Genomic DNA, 14,495 nt, shown 5'->3' with positions numbered 1-14,495 from the left:
GTTTAAATTTTACATTATTGTTAATTGAGGAAGGTTTAAAAACAGGCTCAACGAGGTCTCGGCAAAGTTTTTCTGCTACGGTGGGCATGAGGCCGATGAGAGTGACTTCAGGTGGTTATACTATAAAATATTTACTGCATGTTGTATATTTATTTTTCGAATTTATAATTACTTGATTGAATACTTCATACTTGTATAATTTTTTCACTGAGTACTCATTGTGGTGCTCATCATAGTGCTCATAATACCTACTTTATTTTGAAATTGCCACCATCTTTTGTCTCTAGTCTATGGCACAAAAAAATCAAGCATCTACCATAAATAAAAATCTCGTCTTATTCGGCGATGGGAGAAAAATTGAACGTCAACTCCGAAAATACGAAAAATAGCTTATCATTTATGTACATACATGGAGGTGATTTGGATAGCCCTTTACGTCCTTTACTTCACAGCTTCAGTATATCATACTTCTTAGGATACCTGTATAAAGTTTTCCATGTAAATGTAATTTAAAATAATAAGATATGTTATATTACGGAGATGATGGTGGTTGGTACAATATATTATTCCTAAAAAATAGTTCTTAGACCAAAATGTTAGTTAGCTAATATTAAGGATTCTGTGCCAAAATGCCAAAGCTTCTGTCTTCTTACAATAGATGAAAAAGTTACGTCATTGTCAATTGTCAAAATAAAAGTCTAGAACTGCATAAAAAAATGCAGCCTAAATTTTAAGAATATTATTTTATTGAATAATTGAAATGCATATACAATGTATATATTATAAATTAATTTGAAATTAATATTATAAAAAAATATTAAGTGTAAATAATTGTAATTGTAACATAGAAAATGTGGGTGTTCGGATATGGCTCTTTAATATGGAAAGTAGATTTTAAGTATGAATATAAATCTGTCGGATATATTAAAGGGTACCTTAGAAGATTCTATGGCTAAAATGTACCTTAAGGGCCATCGAGTTGGGCAACCAAAATTTTTTTGGAGAAAGGTCTATGCCTAAGTAACTGACCCGTAAAATCTTAACCGGCGGAGATTTATAGTTTTTTAGAAATTAATTATCAAAGTTTCATAATTTTTCATACAATTTCGAGCAACCATCTTGACATTTGTTTTTTTTGTTGCATTTCGTTTTTGCAAGTACAATTCTTGTAAAATGTAATTTTTTTCAATGATGGAATATTATGTATTCAATATTAAGCTGCGAAAGTCCGAATCTAGCTAAAAAACGTTACGCTAAAATAAGCATTGCATTATCATAAGACTTGCCACAGAACCGAAGCTGTCAACCCCGAATTCCACGTGGTCTTGTCTGCCCTACCCCTAGAGTGTATGTAAAAAGCCGGAGGCGCGGAGGGAGAGCAGCCCTCGCCCGCCGTGACAAAGCTCGGGAGCCGTGCGGAGCGGAGCGGCTGAGGCTGGTCGCTGAAGGCGACCAACAAGCCGAAGCTGTGAAGCGGAGTACGGGCGACCGTGCTTTGTCACGCAAGGGCGGAAGGGCTGCACTTCCCGTAGCGCCGGAGCTAAGGCAGTGTCTGACACAATATAAAAATCGATTTCTGAAAAATCGTTTTTTTTTCAAATTTGTATTTGCAATGTAAATATAAATCCATTTTTATGTAGCCCATGAATGGTACCATAATAAACAATCTCTGGGATCTCTTATCAGTAAAATCAGGAATTTTTTTAGTTCAGGGAATTCGATAATATTGTGAGTACATTCAGTTAATTCGAAATATATTTTTTTTACCATAAAAGAAAAAATCGAAAGTCGATTTGAGATCGAGCACACCAATTGGGTTAGCCCGCTTTGAGTAGCAGATCTGAATCGGAGCACCCTGACTTGAGTCAAATTAGGTCACTTTGAGTAGCAGATCTGAATCAGAGCACCCCAACTTGAGTCGATTTAGGTTACATTGAGTAGCATATCCGAATCAGAGCACCCCGACTTGAGTCGAGTTAGGTCACTTCGAGTAGCAGATCCGAATCGGAGCACCCCGATCCCACGTGGTCTTGTCTGTCACACAACTAGAGTGTTTTTGTAAAGCGAGGGGGCGACGAAGCGAGTCTTCTGGCGAAGGCCACTCGTTTCCCCCTCCTTAAAAAAGTTTACATTTTCTCCCGAAACTATTAAAAAAAATGTCAAAAATTACTGTATTTTATGTTGTATTCTTATCCCCCCTCCTTTTTCCAACCCTCCCTGCCAAATCTCCTCTCCATTACCCCCTTTTTCCTATTACATTTCGTAACATAACCTCAAAAATTGTTTTGCATTTTTCTCGAAAAGGGGGGGGGGGGGGTTCCGCACCTCCCCCTTCACAGAGGGGGTTCCTCTCCCCCTCTCCTCACCTCCCCCCCCCCCTTTACCCCCCTCTCAACGGCCCTTAAAGTACATTTTTACCGATTCTATCAACATAGTATCGATCACAGAGGAGTTCCTGAAAAGGTAAAAATCATAATTCATTACAATTTGATGGCAGCTTATAATCATGCCTTCACTCACTTGAAAACCTATGAAAACTATAATATAGCAAAAATTGTTATTGTAATCAATTACCTATTTAATAGGCCATCTGTATGCCGATTTTCAGGCAAATCTGTTCAGCAGTTTTTGCATTATAGAGCAATAACATTTATTGATTCAATTAAAACTGAAATTGTTTGGTTATAAGTTTTGGATAGATAGCTTTCGAAGTCTGGGAAAGGCCTTTGTTTTCTATGATTATCATAATATGAAATTGATTGTTTTAAATTGTATATTATATTTTTCAGCCAGGCAGAGTAGTTACCTTGATACCTAGCGATGACCCTAATAGTAAAGTATGGGGCATTGCTTATAAAATAAGAAGTGAAGATGTTGACGAAGTAACAAAGCATTTAGATTATAGAGAGAAAAATGGTTATTCCAAGCAAATAGTGACATTCCATCCAAGAGATAGCAAACTAGAACCTTTTGAATTGACTCTGTATGTGGCGACACAGGAAAATGAATCTTATGCAGGTAGTATAGTTGTTACCTTTAAAAAATTAAAAGAGGTTTAAAATTATTATTTTTTATTTTTTTCTTATTCATCTGCAATCAGCGGTTTTTGCTTTAAGTAATGTGTCGCATAAGCAAAGTTTGGGACATAGAGAGAGCCCCTCAGTGAGGACAAGGAGCAAGGAGGTTTAAAATTATGGGAAATTTCTATTCAGTTATTATCTATACAGACTTGAACTTTGAATGATGGACTTTTGACTAAATATATTTTTATAGATATTTATTTAATCCAACATGTTTTAGTTGCTTTTTTCTTTGATAGCATTTTTTTCAATGCCCTTTTATATTCATGTTTTACATTGAAGCCTGCAGCAGTTGTGACATTTATAATTGATATTTTGTAAAAATGCCTTGCCTTTTAAGTAGTGTGTCTACAATGTATGTTTTTACTCAAATGGTTGCATCATAAGTTCAAAAAGTTTATCGAAATATTAAAAAGTAAACAGAGTAATAAGAAGTTTAATCCATTCCTCTCATTATTTCAGGTGCGGCATCAATAGAAGATATAGCTAAACAGGTAGTTGTTTGTCGAGGGCCAAGTGGTTTAAATAAAGACTATGTGTATCAACTAGCAGATGCAATGAGGCAGATTGCTCCAGAAGTTGATGACGATCATCTATTCTCCCTGGAGGCTGCTGTGAAGGAACTTGATACTGATAAATAGAAAATTATAATTAGGATAATAATTAACTAGCTTTCCGCCCGCAGCTTCGTCTGTGGTTTTGCCCATGGTGTCTAAAACTGAAATTTAAAACATTTCAATAAACTTTTAAAAGAAAGTGTAAAATCGGCTGCATATTTTTAAAGATCTAAGGTTACTTATGGACAGACAGACAGCATGAAGTAACTTTGTTTTTTACTATGTAGTGATATTAACCCATTGAACCCCGAACGGCCCGATCGGTCCACGACACAATATATATTCTTTTGTGTCTGTGATTCCGGGGCCTGAGTTATAACATAATAATTTAAATTTTTTTTAATGTGTATTTCTTTTATTTTTGTGGTTGTGTTTGTTTTGTTTTGTTAAAACTGAGAATTTTATTGCTGTTATTTTCATTTATAATTTATATAAAAGTAATGGATAAAGAAATAGTATAATAAATAAAATATAGATGATTTATCCAATTTTAAATCCAAATTGGAATTACTTAATAAAATTATAGTTGATGGATATTTTATTCAATTTGTATTCCTACTAAATGTATTTCCTTGTTTTAAGTTCAAGTAACTTCAATTGCATTGTATAAAATGAGGATACAGTTAAAATAATTTTGCATGATTCCCAAATGTATAAGTATTGTGTAGTATATTATTATTAGTCTGTGGTATTGTATAGCATAATATTATGTTCTATAGGAAAAATACTGACAAGGCTGTAAAAATATAAACTCTTATTGAGAGTCATAATTCTAATTATATTTAATATATTTAAGGATAATATCTAATATAGTTGAATTTATATATTTTCGCTTTTCAATAAGAAATTTTCTTTTAGATTTCTTACTTATTGTTGTGGCTATGAAATTGTGATAAAAGCACAATTTAAAGTTCAAAAAGAGGACCCTTTTTTTATTAAAAAATAACATTAAAGTACAATAACCTTAAAAGCTTTTACTTATATAAAATTAACCATTTAAGAGGGTATGAAAAACTCCACAGTTGCAGTGTAATAAAATTCAAGGTTATAATTGTCTTTGATTATCATTAATTTCCAATTTAAATTTAATTTGCTCAACGTTTTGAACAACACGATTTTATATATTTCATGATAATTTAGAAAAAGCACATTTTTTAATTAGTTTCTAATTTAAAACTGAAACATTTAATAATTCATTTAAAAAATTTAAAATATGTAAGTAAGTACTGAAATGTAAATCGAATTGAGAACAATTTTTAAAAAGTCTTTTCAAAAGTAGTATCCTAATCTTACTAATATTATGAACACGAAAGTCTGTAAAAATGTATGGATGTATGTTTGTTACTCTTTCACTTTAAAACCACAATGGTCTTTCATGATACTTGGCATTTGTGTAGCTTATGTACAAAAATAATAGAAACATTTGCTTTTGCACGAGTGAAACCGCAAAGCTATTAATTACCTAATTATATAACTATTAACTACATAAATGGGCAAAAGATATCAATTATTTGCTTGATATCTGATACAGTATTTGATATTGATTTTATAAGATTGTAAGTAAACTGAAATAACATTATTGTAATAAAGATAAATATAATACAAATGTACAGAATGTTTCGATTTTGTAACAAATGTAGAGAAATTGTCAAGTATATTTAAGTTTAGATAGGATACCATTCAGATAAAATATCTAATGCTTATTGTAAGTATTATTATTTATTATATTTTTCAATATTTATAGGCAAGTGATAATATGAAATTTATGATATATCTATGTATGTATCTTTTCTTGTTATATTGTAATAAAAACAAATAATATTTTAAATAACAATTTTATTATGCAAAGTATTTCCTACACATTTTGTCATTTTAGGAACGTATGTTAACAAATATAAAAAAAATCAATTAATAAAATAAAAGTAAAACTATACATATTATATTTAAAAATTAGTTTCTGTAACAATTATTTGCATAACAGCATTAATCATATTTTATACAAAACATCATCACACAGATGCATGATTTATAAATAACAATAACACCTATATGTTGATAAAATTTATACATTTAAGTAATTAGTATAATTGGTTACCTAATACTCTAATCGAAATTTAGCAGAAAGGGTGTCACATGCCACTTTTCCTTATCTCTTCACGATAACCTACCAATGCATTAAGATAGCGTGCAGGAAGTATGACCTTCATTAGTTTTATACATTTATCGATACCTAATTGTTTCTTTTACTGAAAATACTATGTAATATTCCATTTGATACCTTAACAGCGATAAGGCAAACCGACGTCATGTGCTTCGACCAACCGAACAGGATTGCAGTTATCTTTGGCAAACGATATCACATCGACCGTTATCACTTGTCACTTTTAACTCCTTTATTGCGTCCAAGAAGTTTATCAAGGAAACTTCTTTTTCTTTTAACTTTTTTACCGTTGCTCTTTTGGTGTTCCAAGTTTTCACCTTCGGTGTTCATTTTGTCGATCAACGCTGGAATGGTTAAATCTACTATTGCATCCTTAGGTGGTCTTTTAGCTGATTCTCTGCTTAATTGCCTTTTTATAGGTGATAATTCGGGAACAAAGTCATTTTCCTCTGCTAGGGAATTCTTGGATTGATCTTTTTGTTCTGAAACATTATTATTTTCCTGTACTTTTTCCGGACCGTTGTGTAAAATTTCAATATGTGGTTGAACTTCCGGTACTTTTTCCTTTTCGACTTCATTTAATATGGTCTTTGGTTCATCAGTTTCTTTCTTTTCAAATACATCATCTATGTTATCTATGTTATCCGTACTATCGACACTGTCTGCTGCACTCGATGTCGACTTTGGAACTGAACCCACGACTTTCGGTCGCGTTGGCGGCAGAGTCCAATCCACAGGTTTACGCTGTGGAGAATATCTTTTGACAAGCTCTTCAAATAATTTTTGTCGATCAATTTTTGGTGAGCTCTCCTCATTGGGCAAACTTTGATATTTTCTTCTTTCTTGTGGCACGTGATTTTCTTTACCATCTTGAACATCTTCGTCATCCGTTGGTCCCAAATCGATTATAATACGCCGAACTGGCGTCGGTGTAGTATACGGTTCGGCGAAAGGAAATTTATAAATTTTTGGACTTTCGATTTTGTAACTTGTTACGTTCACGCTTTTAGCGGGCATCGAGGCGCGTACGCCGGTTCGAGTGAATGGACTATCAGTCGGCTCGTGTAGATTTGAAGTAAGAAAATCTCTTCGCATTTTAGAAAGTCGCCTCGTTCGTTCGGCGGTACTGTACCTGTAGTCTGCATCATCACTTTGATTGAGGTCCGATGTAAAGTTGTCGGAATATTTTCGTGGTCGAAAATCGTAATGGTTGCGATCCTCGCTCCTCGTTTCGCGCATACTGGAATAGCCAGCAGTGTTTCGTTTGAAGTTCGAAGTGGTTTTACCGTGATTGGACGTTATAATTGGCTCGACCTCTCTATAGGTTGGTGTCGGGGTCGTAGGTGACGGCAAGGGCAGGAACACCGTGTCGTGTTTTTCGAATACCTCGCGCCGTTGACTGAACTGGTCGCCGCCGATGATCTCCCGCGACTTCACACTAGTTGTGGGCGATTTAGCCGCCATTTCCGTTCGATAACAAACCACAACACTTTTGTTATTGATACTATTTTCCTGTAAACACTGTATTTCTATTTTCGTACGACACACATTATGACTTCACCGGTAACATCGTGCCTATAAAAGAGTACACGTCTACACGTTAAATTGGACAATAAAGGTAGTCCGGTCGTCCGTATAAGGCGGCCCGTTCGCGATATAATGATGAGTGATCAATAGAGTGGCTCCGATAAGATAGCGACGTCGCGTTAGCGCGATACCTACACAGTTTCTTTATCTTTCAGCAGTCGAAACAGTTGTGTAAATAGAAACGAAATAACACAATCATGTTCGTAATTAATAGCGGCCCGAGTGAAAGCAAACTGCGTCAGATCGTCGAACGTTCATTATATAATGAATATTAAATCTAACTCCACGATGCGTTAGAGTGACTTAGCCGGCTAGCGTTAAATGTTACGATACTTAATTTACACTCCGAAGCAATATGCAAACAATAGTTTTTGTATTCGTGTCAATAGAGACCGCGTTACACCGAATTTAATTACTATGTTTGTCCTATAGTTAAAGTATAAATTAACTGCCAATCATAAAGATAAGATATGCTTAGGAGCTCTACTTTGAGTTAATTAACAAATAGTTTAATAATTTAAAAAAAAATTCTTATAAACACGTTTTAAAGACTTAAGCACATAAATAGGTATGTTTTTAAATACATAACTACTTGAAAGTTAAATTATGTAGCCGATTTAAAGAGCAACCGATAGGTACCTAATCAATGCTGCTCTACTTAAAACAAATGTATTATCTATAGAACGTCTACATGTATTTTACAGCGATATTAGCATTTTAACGACCTAAAAGCTAGACTACACAATGACACACGTAAAATGAAATCGACAAATATCCTGAAAAGTAGGTACGTATGTTACCTATATTATTTGCAAAGATTTTTGAACCGGCGCGGGCGCACTGAGAACTGAGAATACACTTATAAAGTAGTACAATAACCTAAAATTTGTATGTAAACAACATAAAATATATCCACACTAAGCTAAGGCGAAGTACATATTTCACCACAAGACACGGCTTAATATCTATTGAACATAAATATAGAGTAAGTAAGGGGATACACTCTGTGGTAAGTAATTTTTAAACGCGGTTTCGAATAAATCGCATCGTGTAAACTAAAATGTTCTCGTAACGACTATTAATACGCGAGCGAACGTATGAATGAATCGAGAATTTTTCAATATAAGCAAATCACTTTTCAAACACACCACACTATACACAATAAAGAAGATTAACCGGACACAACTGATGATATGCACATAACAAAGGTCAGCGAAGGAATAATAGATTGCGAACGATATATTTGTAAACACAAAGCGAATCAGCGAACTATTTTGAATATGCGTACATCCAGTGATTTCGTGAAGCGTGCCATGTGCGTTTTATTTATAAACACTTGTTTTTTTTTTCATTTTAGCTGGGATCAGACGCTAATTTTACATGCATACTATGAGTATGTAGGAACACTATTTGTGGGAATACTCGGTCGGTCAGTGACATTTAGAATATTTATAATACTAAGGAGCAACAATGTCGATTGGTCCTTACGAATCCTGCCCGAAAACTGCTTCGTAGACTGAGTTTATTCGCGTATGAAGTAACCGTGGACGTAGGTATATGTTTATACGTTCTCTTCGAGCTTTCAACACAGCTAGTTAGTAGATATTTAATGAATGAAATAACAGTATCTATGCAATATTTTAAAATTTAACATGTTTTATCTCACTGGTAATTCTGGCGAGGGCAGGCGGAACCGGAGTCCGGAGGATAATAAGAAAATGTCAATACCAACAATTCAAAAATAAAACAATTTCCTGATGAGGTTTCGGAAATATACTTTACTTACTTACTCAAAAATATTTTTAAATTTTAGGGCTGGTATTTACTTAGTTAGGTAAGTAGGTATGTATGTCCTATGTATATTCTAATTTTCAAGGGTGGGAAGCAACATTTCCCGTTGAGTGATCATATGGAAGGAGTTTTGCTTAATATTTTAAAAATAAACAGGGCGTTACCACTAGCCGGGTATTTCAACGGTGATCTCATTCAATTTACATGCAAGCTCGAGGTAATCTCCAAACACGGTGTTGTGTGAAGGTTTAGTGGCAAAGCCAAATGTGATTTATGTTACAAAATATTTACATTGAAAGTCTGGCATTTAATGTTCTCGAACAACGTGATACACTTCGATGTAATTACTTGAGAGTGTGCAATAAGTTTCTTGTTAAAAATTCCCTCTATTTCTGATAAAATTAAAACAGATAATTGGGTAAACTAAATGAATTTTTAGTCAAGCACGTACGCCTGACTGCGCCCAGTTTCCAAACTAATGAGCACGCGGCCTAGAAATGATTCACGCTCTTAGTTTGTGCTTCCGACTCATTTTGCGCCATTGTCTGTATTCTTAGTTTGAAATCAATTTTTAATTAAATTTCAACGAGAAGTTGCATAAAATGTCTACTACGAAACGGTTCAAGAGTCAAGACAACGTGATTGACTAAAACAAAAGTTAACATTCCCAAAGTTCAAAACCGCGAGTGAGTCACCGTTCCACTTCGGCGGTCGTAGTCATAGCTTTCTTAACACCTGACTGGATTCTAAATGACTCGAGACAGAGTTATCAATAATTCAATACCTCTATAAGCCGAGGTGTCGAGGTATAGCCAGATTAGCATAACGAATTAAAATGAACATAATTTATAATTAAATTCAAAGATAGCGATTGTTCGCTCTACACAAAGAATGACGTCAAGTGTCGACTATGAGTACAATATTTTTTTAAATATAACTAACTTTTTATTTATTCATTTGCAAAAAAATAATAGCCAGCAGCTCATAAAAATACCAAATCTGCTTATTGGCACAATTTTAGCAGTTTTAAATTATTTCAACGAAAACGGGTCACGATATTATAACGATTTTATTTAGAGGCTATGTAACCTTGCAATGCAGCAATTTTCTGCACTTGTTAAACCATGTTATGCTTATGCTGATTGTAAGAATATAAAAATAATACTTTAGTAGGTACCAACATATTATTGTAATTAGTAATCATTTAACGAGGTCAAGATTTTCTCGACTGCGCGCGAGTTGCAATAGGTAATAAAGGTTATTTTCAGACCCATTATTGTAGAAGCCTGTGCGACATTATTTTATTTCGTAATTCTTTAATTTCATGTAAGTATCCTGTAGTGTTCAAACTTAATATAAATAAAATACATATCTGAACTAAAACCAATGTCTCTACCACAGATAATATAACACTATACTAACTAGTATCTCTACCTTCTGCTATTTAGGTACATCATATAACAAGACACAAAAGCCTTTTAAAATGTATGATGTATTTCCTATTTTCCTGGGCGGTGGAAACAATTACCATGAAATTTTCCTGAATGATACAGGAGTTTATAGAGCAACATATACCTAGTAGGAAATTTTATCGTACAATATGTGAACCAAGTTGCAGCGAACTGAAGCATTTAGAATTTAGATAACAATAAAAGGTAATTAAAAGTATGTAGACACTAGACAGGTATGTATCAGATGTAATGATAACACGAGTGTGTTTACGTATCAATTTACTATGAACAATAATTAATAATTTCAAATGCATCCAATGATAACGGAACACAACTTATGTTGCAGCACGCCCGCTCTTCTCTATATGGTCACCGTTTCTTTTAATTTGGAAGTCTACCAGGTGTCAGATTAGGTTGCAAAGGATTTTGTCATTCTTAACGATGGCTCTCTAATTACTGACCCACTTTTACGATTTTCCAAGCAAGAATTACTGTAAAATTTAGGAAATACTGAGCATAGTTGTTCATAGTTGGTCGCCATCCGTAAAGTCATCCTTCATAACCGATAATAGTCTTTCTACCTACTGATCAATTAGTACAATTAGCCATGATTACCTCATATCCAGATTTAACACACTAAGGCTAATGTGTTGTAGGTTGGTAGGTAATATATTATGTCCTAATGAAAGGAAATGCTATACAATGTTGCTTTTATAAAATCCGTGTCTCCGCACAGGACTATACCGATAAGGCAAATGTGCGACGTCCTTATTTACCATAATTGGTTCTACCTAGACAGGCACTGACAAAGCGGGTTGTTTATGTATCACAATAAAGACAGGATAAATCTAATAGGTGGCCTTTAACTCTTAATAATAATTGACTGCCTTTGTTGCCCGGTCATAAATCGTTAGAATTAAGAATACTTTTTGTGTATTTGCTTTTGTATGTACTTAACTGCGCTGCACTGTCTCTAAGAAAATGTAAAAAATACTAAGAGTATAATATATTTCTTGAATTATTTATGATATAATATTTCATAGCCATTAACAATAGTTATGGTTTGCTATAATTCATATCAAATACCAAGGTGAGCAATTCTAACGAATGGGGAAAATTATTGGTCTAATAAGATGCGTCGTTTTGAATAACAAGACGAGAGAATTGAAACAATACTTGATTCATGTTGTTTTTATAAAAATAAATCTAAGTGAGGCTAATTACGAAGCTCAAAATTTAAAATATTGCAAATAGATATTATATAAAATTCACTTATTTGCAGTTTTGTTTTGCGTTTGTGGCGCGTTGAGAGTAAAATTTCACGGTCGCGACTCATGGCAATGTGGCAATACCGTCACATCATGGAGTAAGGCGACGATTTTGGTATATTTGAATCTTGCCAAAGAAGTTTCACTTCTGACTTGTGAGCTCGGCACACACGCTCTTTTTTATTTATTAACAAAACCTAAATATACATATTTATAGTACCTACTTAAGTCTTTAAATATCCATTTCATTCTGTTAAAAAAAAACCTACCGGTCACGTTATCACAAAATTTTCAACTCAATTGCAGTTGCATTCATTATATAAAATGACCATTGATTACAATATTAGCTTATCATTTCAATGAAATCATTTATCAGTTAGGTACATCTGAGTATACCTACTGCTTGGATCGATAATAAAATACCGTTATGCAATTAAGGTGTGATATTGATGTTTTTATTTCTAGAACATTTTTATACTTATTGATGGACTATCGATTTATATAAGTTGATCGTAAGATAACTTTCATTTAATGAAACAGCATAATAATTAAGTTTTTAGGTAGAGGTTACTAAAAGAAGATAGAGCAGTAGAGCATATTGATGTTAAGTTGTAAAACTAGGTTTTATAGGACTTTTCCTGTTTGTTCATTGCTTGTGGTTCATTTGAAATATGAATTATTGTATTTTTTTAATTGATCAAGGTCTTCCAGCTTCCTGAACATAAAAATATATTTGAACCAAAGGTGTTTATTAGTAACTATTTTTTTATATCTAAGGTACCTACTTAACTAATGGGCGGTAATAGTTTCCATTACAAAATAGCAACAGCAAATTACATGAATTCCACAATCGTTTTGCTGTTGATTCTAATGATTGATTATGTTTCGTCCGAAACAAGAACAATTCCAAATATTTTTACACATAGATGTACATATAGCATGTACATAGGCAACCTGTCCTAGTCCTAGTCCGCGGCTCTTTCAATACGTATACTTACGTATACCACATATAACTTAATATGAACAGTTGTCCCATGAATTAAGGCCTATATCCCTCAAAAAAATTGGTACCTTACATATAAATGAACACGTGCTACGACTGGAACGCGGGCTAAATTAAATCACATTGTTTTAAATAAGATTGATACATATTTATTTGAAAACCATTGCGAAGAATAGGCTCTTCTGTAGCTAGCTACTAGTTATTATTCTGTGGTTCAGGTTTGAATAGGCAATTACAAATTCATACCTATATAATAATTTTATTAAGTAGGTCAAGTTAGAACCGTATTTAAGGTGTAGCATAGAAAATATATCTTTGCAAATTAGCACTGAAAATAAAAGAGCGGCAATTAGGTAAACGAGTCTGGCCATCATTAAAATTTGCACACAAAAAATGACAATGTTTTACACTAGACGCTAGTCTCTTGAGTCTAGAGCTACCTACTTTAATTAAGGTGAAGGGTTGAATGTTGGTTGTTACAGAAAAAGGAATGTTTTATTCTTATTTGTTATTAATTATTATAGTCGTAACCACAGACATATGTCTGTGGTCGTAAGTAACTAAGTATGTTATTTTTTTAATTAAAAAAAAAATAGATTTCTAGTTCAACTTTCAAGCTTATCTGTTCTAAGGTTATCATGGTGACCTTTTACTGATAATAAGTATTAGACTATAAACATTTCCTGTCTTCGTTTAATAATTAAGAATATTGTAAAAATAAGGTAAAGGTGCCTACTTACATCGAAATCAGAAATACTATCTACTGTACTTAAATCATAAAAATTCGTAAAAACCGTTAGGCGTTAGCGAATAATCATTTCATGCATAAATCTAAAATTAAAAAGAAAAATAATTTTATGAACGATTTCGAATAAAAGCATACTTAATACGTGAAAGTTTTGTTTTGCACTTGATATAACGATTTCGAATACAAACATTATATGTACACGGAAATTTTTGTTTTGAACTTGATAATTATAATTCTTTCGAAGTCATGTTTGTCTCCATACAGTCTAGCTTATCAGATCTGTAATCGATTGTCCTTGATAATTACTCTTTAATTGTATTCTAATGTATGCTATAGTGTTTCACGAATTACTAATGTTATTTACATAACAAAATGCTGACTGATAAACTTAATTGCTCCCAATGATTCACTCGGTGAGTTCATCGCTATATCGTACTAAACGTTTAAGATTCTAGCTATTCATTAACATACAGAATTTTTTAATTTAGGATAAAATGGTGTTAGAAATGACAGGAGAAAGTACTGAAGCCTATTGGTATGATTAAAATTTGTTAATTTGGAAATCACATTACATTAATAAAATATACTTACGTATGTTTGAATATTCAGTTTTATAGCATCTACAAATGATTTTTTTTAAAGAATAGGAACAATAGTAATCCGTAAATGTAACATAAGTAATCCGATTACTTATGTTACATAAATTGTAATCGTTACTTCGTAAAGATTTAACCACAGGATTTAACCTTGATGTAACCTGATACCTTATTTTGATCGAACAAGTCCGGT

At 33.1% G+C, this 14,495-nt stretch overlaps 3 protein-coding genes across 5 annotated transcripts in view; 2 read left to right on the top strand and 1 right to left on the bottom strand.

Annotated features, from left to right (window-relative positions):
* Spn100A (Serpin 100A) overlaps positions 1-14,495 on the top strand; it is a 98,670-nt gene that overhangs the window by 12,432 nt on the left and 71,743 nt on the right. The gene's annotated exons all lie outside the window — the stretch shown is intronic.
* On the top strand, positions 674-4,238 carry LOC149899702 (putative glutathione-specific gamma-glutamylcyclotransferase 2). The gene is made up of 4 exons (XM_090113500.1): positions 674-950; positions 2,428-2,463; positions 2,790-3,018; positions 3,543-4,238. Exons 1-4 carry the CDS (start codon positions 852-854, stop codon positions 3,719-3,721), a joined length of 543 nt encoding a protein of 180 aa, XP_089969626.1. The 5' UTR covers positions 674-851; the 3' UTR covers positions 3,722-4,238.
* LOC149899701 (uncharacterized) lies at positions 5,517-8,852 on the bottom strand. Of its 3 annotated transcripts, none has more exons than XM_090113496.1 (2): positions 8,834-8,852; positions 5,517-7,433 (listed from the first exon to the last, which is right to left on the bottom strand). In XM_090113496.1, exon 2 carries the CDS (start codon positions 7,320-7,322, stop codon positions 6,069-6,071), a length of 1,254 nt encoding a protein of 417 aa, XP_089969622.1. In that variant the 5' UTR covers positions 7,323-7,433; positions 8,834-8,852; the 3' UTR covers positions 5,517-6,068. The 3 variants fall into 3 exon arrangements, with proteins under 3 accessions (XP_089969622.1, XP_089969623.1, XP_089969625.1); XM_090113497.1 differs by lacking the exon at positions 8,834-8,852 and adding an exon at positions 8,594-8,661; XM_090113499.1 differs by lacking the exon at positions 8,834-8,852 and adding an exon at positions 8,246-8,549.

The sequence above is a fragment of the Colias eurytheme genome, chromosome 20, assembly GCF_061535395.1.
Source record: "Colias eurytheme isolate Ceu_HAF_F1 chromosome 20, ilColEury1 Martin Lab GWU primary, whole genome shotgun sequence".
Classification (NCBI taxonomy): Eukaryota; Metazoa; Arthropoda; class Insecta; order Lepidoptera; family Pieridae; genus Colias; species Colias eurytheme.
Note: the sequence above shows the minus strand (reverse complement) of the source record. Positions and strands in the feature narration are given on the sequence as shown.